The sequence below is a fragment of the Scophthalmus maximus genome, chromosome 17 (genome assembly GCF_022379125.1).
Source record: "Scophthalmus maximus strain ysfricsl-2021 chromosome 17, ASM2237912v1, whole genome shotgun sequence".
In the NCBI taxonomy this organism is placed as follows: Eukaryota; Metazoa; Chordata; class Actinopteri; order Pleuronectiformes; family Scophthalmidae; genus Scophthalmus; species Scophthalmus maximus.
Genome location: NC_061531.1, coordinates 14431767 through 14441593, shown reverse-complemented (window position 1 = coordinate 14441593; position 9827 = coordinate 14431767). Strand labels below are relative to the sequence as shown.

The following is a 9827-nucleotide window of genomic DNA, read 5'->3' as shown; positions in this document are numbered from 1 at the left end:
AAACTACAGGGTAAATGTTTATTCATTAGACAGTAATGATAATAATAATAATGATGATATTAGAATGTAGGATCTTTCTCAAGTGGGACGAATGAGAGGATAAACACAACTCATCAAATGTCATTGTAGTTTAAACTTTTTTTAAAATTACATATTTGTATGGGGAAAATATATTAAAATAAAACTATATATACAGGCTATTAATAATTTGCCTGTAATGCAGCTGATTTGGTTTCCTAGAAGTTCTGAGGTTTACATTCAAATCACTTGATGAATATGACTTTCACAGATTTCTTATTTGATTCGTTAGTACGTTTCTTGACAAACTACACGCGCAAAATCAAAGCTTGGGAGAATATATGTGTATATTTGTACACATACAAACACAGAAATGTAATTAATTCACAATTTGTATGTGCGTGAGCACAAACTGTTCAGATAAAAAAAACAACTCTTGGCTCATTTGAGGTCACAGGGGTCACCAGTGCTTTTTTTTCAGTGTGCCTCCATGAAATATTTGGATAAATGGAATATGGAACTGAACAAATACACAACATGCACCACATGAACCTTCCCATTTTTTTCTCCATTTATGGACAAACTGTGAAATGTTGCCACATGACTCGGCAATAACCACGACATCACATGATATCAGTATCATGTAATCAGCAAAATTATACACTTCTGCTTTTTTTACTGGGAGAAAAAAGAAGAAACTGTGACTTTTGACAATTAGATAAATCTTAGAAATTCATTCACATATAACACGAGTCTGGGGTTTGGGTCGGTACGGTGGAACACTGTGTGTGCACATCTGTGTTCACTGCTGCCCCTTTTGTTTGTCAAGAATTCTGTAAACGACGGCAGACCTGGTTGTCATTTAATACACCCATAAAAATAAGACTGCAAAAATTGGGAACTTCTAAATCACTTTGTTACTTTATACAATCACATCTGAGATTTTCACCAGAGCTCCTCTTCTGCATCAGGTAATACACGCTGCTGCTGCTGCTGCTGCTGCTCCGTCTAATGAAAAGACCATTTTGGTGCATTCCATCAGAGTTTCAGTGAAAGCTCAGATGCACCATGGGAATATTCTCCAGGAGCGAGATGGATGTTAGGAAGCGGAGGGGTTTCTGAGGCGCTGACATGGGGCACCATGTACACGGCTTTCCTCAGATGAGGTTTCAGGGCACGAGGGGCTCTGGTTCCTGTTGGAAAATAAAAACGTCTCCCTCATGGCTTGTTCTTTTGATGTGCTTTCTCCGTGAGTGTGGCAGACCAGTGTCTTTCTGCTATTAATCTAAGAGGAAGACATAACACGGTGTCGTTTTCATGCTGACAGAGCAGGGGATTTGTTTGTGTTTCTGGAACAAGGGATCATAAAAGCAGCTGAGCACTTTTTATTTTATTTTGCAGATCTACAGAAAAGCAGATGAACTAAAAAAGAAACTCAATTGCATTGAAAGAAAACCTGCATTCACAATTTTACTTCTGTCAAAGAACCAAACTACTAAGTATACTTATATGCAGACTGTCCACTTTCAGGATCTTATGTCATTGATTTTTTTAAGCCTGGTGTTTGAATGTTGAGCCAATATTAACTATATTTCATACCCTTGAGCAGTTTCATCTGTATCAGTGCATTATACTTTTAAGTGCAATATCACATGCTTTGTAGGTTATTTATAATCGTGATCTGCAAAATGTCAAATAAACGTAGTGGACTCAAAAGTAACCTATAGTAAGTTGTGGAAGAGAAATGTAAAGTAGCATGAAATGGAAATATTCTAAATCTTGTAATTTGCTTGAGCCCTGCAAATTCAGCAACTTCCCATTGGTACATTGATTTGCGGCAATTTCAACTGGAGGGTCTTTAAAATGAATTTTCTGAAACAATACTTTTCCTGAAGATATATCACTTGTATTACTTGACTTTGCCTGTTTGTGGCCCCAGGAATAGGTTTGACCAGCCGCCTTCCTCCCTTCAGAGAAATGTATTGCAAGAACCCTTTTTTTCTCGACCAACCTCTGAAATACGCAGCAGACAAACAGTCGTCATGTGTCACGACTGTTCTTGTGAGGAGTTCAGGAGTTTCCTCTCAGCTCGAGTCTCGTCTCCGTCTCGCACCCCTGGGCTTCATCCCTGCCAGCGTGACCGATGGCCGCGCTGCAAATCGAGCTTATTCAGAGACACGCTCCTAAATTAGGCATCAGGTAGAATTTCCACCACAGGAACGAGGTTTTATCGGTCTTCATCAAGTCTTTTACATATATACCCAGGTGTGTACAGCCCGTTCAGTGTCCCTCTGATTGATATACCACAAAGTCGCGGTAGTTAATGGTGAACTCTCCCCTGGGACTGAGGAGGGTTGAAGCTGGGGCAGAGGCAGCGTTTTAGAAAAGGACGCAGGAGGTTGTGGGAGCGCCCGAGGGCCCCTGACTCCCCATCAATCAGACGCAGATAAAAGGGTTGAGTTCAAGGGAAATGTTCGACCGAAAGGACGTCGTCAGACGGTCCATAAACGGTTTCCTCTCCTTCAACCAGGCGGAGGAGGTTTTTTTTCATACGTGAGAGAGACGTGGTGTACCACATCGACAGAAGAAGCCACACGCTGTTTTAAAAAGCGAGTGCGAGCATGTCAATCTCAGGTTGCTTCTCCGTGTTTATTGATTTTGCCACAACAACAAAAAATCGATTCGCTAATGGCCCCTCAAAGTTTTATACACCCGAACGACAACATAAATTTAATCCAGGGTCAAACAGGATGCGTTTGCTCTTAGCGCCGATCACACACAGTCAGTACCCGAGCGGAGGTGCAGTCATGGATTCATAATACGGTGCATGCTGGCTTTCATTCAATGATGGACCACACGCTGGCAAAAGGCAAACCCGCTTCTGCAAAAATACCACAGGAATGAAAGGGGGGAGGAAGTATTTTCACCGTGTGGTCATGCTGAGCAGAATTATAATCCCTTGTTTTTGTGATTAGGTTGGCAAAATCCTACCCTCCCTCCCTGCCCGGCCCGATGGGTGTGTCCTCTGAGAGCTACAGGTGTGATCTGAGACAAGGTGGCTGCTATCAGAGTTGTCAGAGAAAGGTCAGGGGACCAGAGATTTCGGTGCGAGCTCAATCGATTAACTAAACAGCTTTTTTTTGTTGTGTCTTTTAATGATCTACTAACACAGCCTTCAAACTGCCACTGACTCCCTCATTTATCTTTGTGTGTTGACTGCACTTTATAGGCTTAACAATAAAATTCTGCAGAGTTTTGTTATTCTCAAATGTATCTGTGCAGAATAGACGAAGATCAAAGTGAAACATTGCTCATTTTCTATAATTCAGCTCACACTGACGAAAAGCCGGAAATGTGATGTACATTAACAAAAGGGGAAACTTTGAAATCCTCTGGGGTGTGTGCACATACTCACAGAAGTCACTAACCTGTCACGTCTCAGTTGTGCAGGTGTGTGAGCTGGGTCTCACCTGTGCAGCAAACAAGAAAGGTGACACATGAATCAATCATGTTCAAGCAATTCATAAATGAATCCCCACAAAAACCCCAAGGATGCAGATGTCTACCAGGTTCTGGCGCCGACTGGCTTGGTGAGAAAGAAGCCTCCTTCTTCTTTCATCTAAGTGAATGTTACTTGTCACAAAAAAAATGATCGCAGTCTCAGATGCTACTGGCCTGGTTTCCTGAAAGACGATACCGTGGGCTGATATCCGGTGTTGGTATTTGAAGGAGCATCTGAAAGCCGATCTTTCTGCTTTTTCTCCCCAGACATGCGGTCCTTGGAAGGAAAATGATAGAAGAGAGAATGGATGAAAGAAAATAATACAAGATAAGAAAAAACAGTAAGAATGCAGCAATTCATGGTGAAAAAGACTCTTACATGGCAACAGAAACTGTTTACTGCCACACCTGGTACTGGAATGAGAATTTGCTAAGTCGCTATAAATATGATGATCAGGACAGGACAAGAGGTCATGTCAACAGTTTTACCACTAATTGTTTGCTGAGTGTGTTTAGGACAAGACAAGGGATGTCCTTCTTGTAAACCGTGACTCCCATCTCTGTCTGAGACAGAAAATGGTTTGCTACCAAATCAATCATCAAGAAAAGGCCAACGAATAAAGCTTTAGGAAAAATCAATACATACATAAAATGTTGATCTTTTCTCTACTGTGCCTGTTTACTCAGGAAAAGCATTTAGATTTTCTAATACAATCTGTGTCTCTGCACTGAGGGGAACTGCTATTCAGACCTAAGATATCAGAAAACAAAGTCAGGACGAAGTAGAGACATTATTGTGGTCGGCCCATTTTAGTCACGTGAAATAAAAACCAAAGATAGTAGTGCCAAGTCTGTCACTGTAGTGGAACTACAGCACACACACATATATACATATATATATATATACATATATATATATATATATATATATATATATATATATATATATATATATATATATATATATATATATCAACAAATTAATGTTGAGTTAAATCAAACCAGAACATGTCTCTGTGTGAATTCTTATTTTTACATAAACCTTTTGAAAATAATCATCCAAAACAAATATACACGGACACAAGCGGATATAACACGATTACAGATCAACCCTTGTTCTTAATATGATTCTTGGTGGTGCAGTAAGATATTTTTAGTCTGCCTGCATTCTGCTCATCCATCTGCGCACACAGATGAGCGTTTGGCGTCACTTTCGCTCAGGTGGCTGCAGGAATTGATCGGGAGTGCAGTGTTGAGTGTTGTGGCTGCATGACATCATCTGTGGCAGCGACAATGAAAAACTCGCCCGGCCCCAGACCTCGCCGTCACCGCCGACAGGCGGCGGAAACACAAGTCAGAGCAAACAATGGCCTTCATCAGTCAACCGGTCGCGGCAAAGTCAACAGCCCCCTGCCAGGGCTGCTCTGCTGAACAGGCTCAGTCAAGCCAGTCCATAATTACCACACAATTTTTGTCATGTGTTTACATCAGCGATACATCAACTCAGATCCCACAGTAGTTTTTTTTTTTGGAGAAACTTCTGCAAAATTGTGCCATCACAAAAGGAGGTGATGAGAGGTACTGTAGCATAGAAAAGGTGCAATGAGACCTAGTTACTAGCTACGCAAATATTTGGACTAGGAATTTTTATGGCACTTTTTTAATGTCGATGCAGTGGATCAGCTTACCCTCAGTCCAAGGACGTGTGCCCTTCACCTGTTTCTGCAATGCACATGCACACAAACACACACACAAACACACACACACACACACACACACACACACACACACACACACACACACACACACAAGTATGCTACACTATCTGGCACCTCTCCAATGATCTGACCACCACAGGGCCTCAGGCATCTGTGGTGGGGGAGAATATTTTTAGTAGTATTTCAATCCGTCCTTCTATTTTTTCTTCTTTCAAATTGATCCTTTACAGAATTATGAATATTCCCAGCACAATACTTAGTATAAGCCTTATCATTAGCATAATATTTGGAGTATTTAAAATGCTTTTTTTCCTTCCTAATTTATCATGGTATATTTTTGACTACACAGATTTTATTTTGGATAAAATTATCATTATCTGACATACACTATTACATGCGATGTGATATAAAATATATTTGAATATAATTGTCAATACAAAAGTAATTTCAAAAACTGTGGTTCCACACAATCTAATTCCTTGTGCAATCTTTCTTGTGGTCTCTCGTGTAATGTAATGTTGGTGCGCTCTGCTAACCTGAATACCTAATTTGTAATGTTACTTTTTTCATCAGTAAAATTCATCAAATCATTCGCAGAGTGCTTCCATCTGATAAAACTATTACAGACTATTTGAAAAAAGGCTGCAAAGCCGCAAGAGAAAACGCCCAGTCACACTTTAGACAGAAATGTCGAACTCATGCTGCTGCATCTGCTGCTGCAAAAAGCTCAGGCGTTTCTGGAGAAGAGTACTTAGTCCAGCAGGCAGAAAAAACAAGGCTGTAGAACATCACAACAACAAGAGAAGGTCCCACGCAGGCGTGGGAAATGGTCATTGTGCATTCAAGAGTAAAGCTGCAGAAAGGAACAGACAGTAAGAACAAATCCACCATCCCAACAGACGCAGTTGGCGGACACTGATGAAGTCAATCAACAGACGAAAAAAGCTTTAACTGCAGGTCAAAACATTTGGAAAGGAAGGAAGGAAGCCCCTTTAAAGTACTCCTGAAATAGATCTGTTGAACTTCCAGAGCTCTAGCTGCAGCTAAAAAACACTCAGCAGGTTCACCACAGGAACGTTTGCTTTTTTTTTCTCCTTTTACTCCTGTGCCATAATCTTTCATCTACAGCTAAACACGTAAATGAAGACATATTGAAAGAAGAATGTTCCATTGTATATTTCAAACATACATTACTAAATCTACTCATCGTTCATTTACTATATGTTCCATCTATCAGTTTACGGCTCCATTCTTATACGAGTTAGTTCATGCAGTCGTGAGCTCACAGTTCTTCCAAACAAGAACAGCTCAGCAAACTTGTTTTTGTATATCCCCCCCCTCGTGAAATTGTCGCCTGTGGCACGACCCATGCCACACACAGTTAGTCTTCCAGAGAGCCACATGGGTACTCACAGAGCCCGGGGCCAAACTGGCGCCGTCCACTTCCTGGGCACAGGCAGGCATGAGCACACCAGCTCTATTTATAACTTCTTATTAGAGAGGACTGTTTTTTTTAAATGAGGCTGAAAAGATAAGACGAGCGGAAGGAAAAAAAAAAAGGTCACTTGTTGGGAGGTTTCACCGAGCAGCAAAGTGTATAGTTGTTGTGTGCCAGCAGGAAGAGAAAAACTTTGGACTGCAAAAGTCATGTGTGAGGGATTGTGTGGAAGAAAAGAGAAAAAAACCATAAAGTAATTCTTTCTTCTCAGTCAGGAGAGAAGAAATCCTGAACAGGAAAAACAAAATTGTAACTTAATGTGTGTAATTTTCTGGCGGCATCTGGTGGTAAAGTTGCAAACCGCAACCAACTGAGAAACCAACAGGGGACACTTTCTGGTGGCGCACCACTGATTTCATTTCCTGTCGTATAAGCACTAAAAATTTAACGCTAACACGTCGTATTCTGGACCGTTTTGTGCAACAACCGTATTCAACATGACGTAGCAAACAATGGCGACTGACACGGAGGTCGGGTCCACCTCATGTAACTATATTTAACTCATTCAAAGTTGACAAAAAAGCATTGGTTCTTTGTTGCAGGTGCTTATACATATAAGAAAACAGTTATGGACAATATAATGAATTTCTGTGAAAAAGGTCTTTTTACACACTGTAGCTTTAACATTACACTGATTTCATGTCCTCCCGGTGGAACAAAGGGCGCGCGGTTCCTTTAAGAAATTCTGAACAGTCATTTTACTTCCTGGTTGCTAAGCTCCAGTTCCAACGGCTACACGACTCAGTTAAATTGTTACAGTACGAGTTTACAAACTTATTTAAGCGTTATGGCAGGGAGAAAAAGAAAGATGCCAGCAACAATGGCAGCGGAAGCAGCCGAACAAGTAAACAAACGTAATAATCAGTCGAATGTGAAACTGACGGACGAGGTGACGGAGCCCGCTCGGTGTGAAAACAACAACAATTCACGTGCCGAGACGGAGAGAAGTCGTTATTTCACCGAGACCGAGCTGCTGCGGCAGCACAGACTGGGAGAGGAGTTTTTCAAGCAGCCGTGCATCAGCTTGGCCAAAGCTTTCCTCGGAAAGGTGACACTGCTGCCTCCGCACCCGCATTTAACTTTCACACTGATTTTATCAAAGCGATGTACTTTCGGTAACCGCTGTGAAGTACGTTTTAGGTTGGATATCCGACTCCCCTCCGAGCCACGCCCGTCACCACGGGGAGTTCACTTAGGGACCGTCAACAAATGTCCCGTTGGAATAGAATGTAACTGCATTGTTTTGAATTGCTACCACCATGTCAACGGACGCACTGTCTCCTGACCAATGCCGAATCATATTATTGCCCTACGGAAATAGGACACAACTGGGTTTTTTTGGTTGTTAGTGTTATCTTCAATTTTGAATGGATATTCATTATTAAAATAAAAATAAAAAATCCCATGTACTGGGATTGTACTACTACATACGACAAATTAGACATTTGATTTTCATGTAGTTAATATTTATATGAATACTAATAATAAAAACGTGACTAATACTGCTCCCAGGTTTTTTTTCAATATTTTTGTCAGTGCAATCTCAGTATCTTCCATGTGTAATCCTTCTTTAATTGACTTTAAATCAATTAATTGACTAATGACAGGGGAAAAAAAAGTCCTTGCCCCTTGTCCCTGCAGGTGCTGGTCCGCAGGTGTGCAGACGGAGCTGAGCTGCGAGGGAGAGTAGTGGAAACTGAAGCGTACCTGGGAGGGGAGGACCGGGCGTCGCACTCAGCTGGAGGCAGACGCACACAAAGGAACACTGCCATGTTCATGAAGCCGGGCACAATATATGTGTATCCGATTTATGGCATCTACCTCTGTATGAACGTGTCCAGTGAAGGTAAAAGCATCACCCTTTAGAGATGACCTTAAAGATAAAATGCCTGCCTCTTGTTGTGTTATTTCTGACAACCATATTTATCTATTGATGCATGCAAACAGAAAAAAGGTTATAAAGCCTTTTTTTTGTTTACGGTTCTCAAGTCTTTATCATGAATATGACATTAAATCGATAGTGGGCTTGTGTTTTCTATTGGCAGTGGGTAAAGGTCAAGAGAAAGGAGATGGAGTGGAGCATTGCTGACTGATGCATATTGTGTGCCGTTTGTCACAGGGGACGGTGCTGCCGTGCTGCTGCGCTCCGCCGAGGCTCTGCAGGGTCAGTCCGTCATGAGGCAGCTGAGGGCAGCCCAACGGAAAGAGGGAGCCCGACAACTTAAGGACAGAGAGCTCTGCAACGGGCCTGCGAAGCTGTGCCAAGCTCTCAGTATACCCCGCTGCTTTGACCGTAGAGACCTGGCCTCAGATCCAGAGGTGTGGCTGGAGAGGGAACCAAACGCGAGTTGGGCAGAACCCCACGACGTAGTATCAGCGTCGCGCATTGGAATCGAGTCCCACGGCGAATGGGCCAAGAAGCCGTGGCGGTTTTACCTCCGCGGGCACCCCTGTGTTAGCGTCGTGAATAAAGAGGCGGAGCGACGGCAGCAGTATGGAAATGTAATGAATGATTTAAGTCCCTCAGATGTGCAGCAGCCTGACACGGGACAAAACGATGTCAAAGGGACTTAACAAGAATATTCCTGAAAACTACTCTGCCATCTGTTCCCTTTGTAGACTTCACCAGTTAGTCAGGATAAAATCTTGCACATTTTTTCAGTTTGCTTTGTTGGGATACACGTCTTCTTACACATATAAAATGAATAACTCTGTTATATCATCTTGATCTTGTAGTTCAAAATGGTAGAAAAAAACTGTCTGACTGAGGTTCTACATTCTAAATGTTTATCATCCATTTTAGGAGATGCTACTAATGTTCACAGTGTATTTATGTTGCTGATGCAAAGTTTTACTGTAAGGTAATCGGTTAGCACTTAAAGCAGCAAGTAAGACTCCATTTATCGGTACCTATAAAAAAAATCTGTTCTGAAACATATTTTTACTCTCTTAAATCCCTTTTGTTCTCGGTCTTCCATCTGTGTTTTTTAATAAACATTCATACTTAGGCAATTCTCCTCTCTGTGACTCAGTGATTTCACAGATGTTTGGAACGCTCCGCTTCCCTCAAAGCAAAAACAGATCATCTCATG

The 9827-nt window shown here is 41.7% G+C and overlaps 1 protein-coding gene and 1 long non-coding RNA gene across 2 annotated transcripts; one reads left to right on the top strand and one right to left on the bottom strand.

Annotated features, from left to right (window-relative positions):
* Positions 1 to 91: 91 nt before the first annotated feature.
* LOC118289422 lies at positions 92 to 7243 on the bottom strand. The gene is made up of 4 exons (XR_004786065.2): positions 6651 to 7243; positions 3585 to 3796; positions 3447 to 3488; positions 92 to 1303 (listed from the first exon to the last, which is right to left on the bottom strand). It is a non-coding gene; the product is annotated as an uncharacterized LOC118289422 (long non-coding RNA).
* Positions 7244 to 7424: 181 nt separating this feature from the next.
* On the top strand, positions 7425 to 9747 carry mpg (N-methylpurine DNA glycosylase). Its single transcript, XM_035616410.1, has 3 exons — positions 7425 to 7783; positions 8377 to 8581; positions 8855 to 9747. The coding sequence occupies exons 1-3, from the start codon at positions 7523 to 7525 to the stop codon at positions 9307 to 9309; spliced, it is 921 nt and encodes a 306-aa protein (XP_035472303.1). The 5' UTR covers positions 7425 to 7522; the 3' UTR covers positions 9310 to 9747.
* The last annotated feature ends 80 nt before the right edge of the window (positions 9748 to 9827 follow it).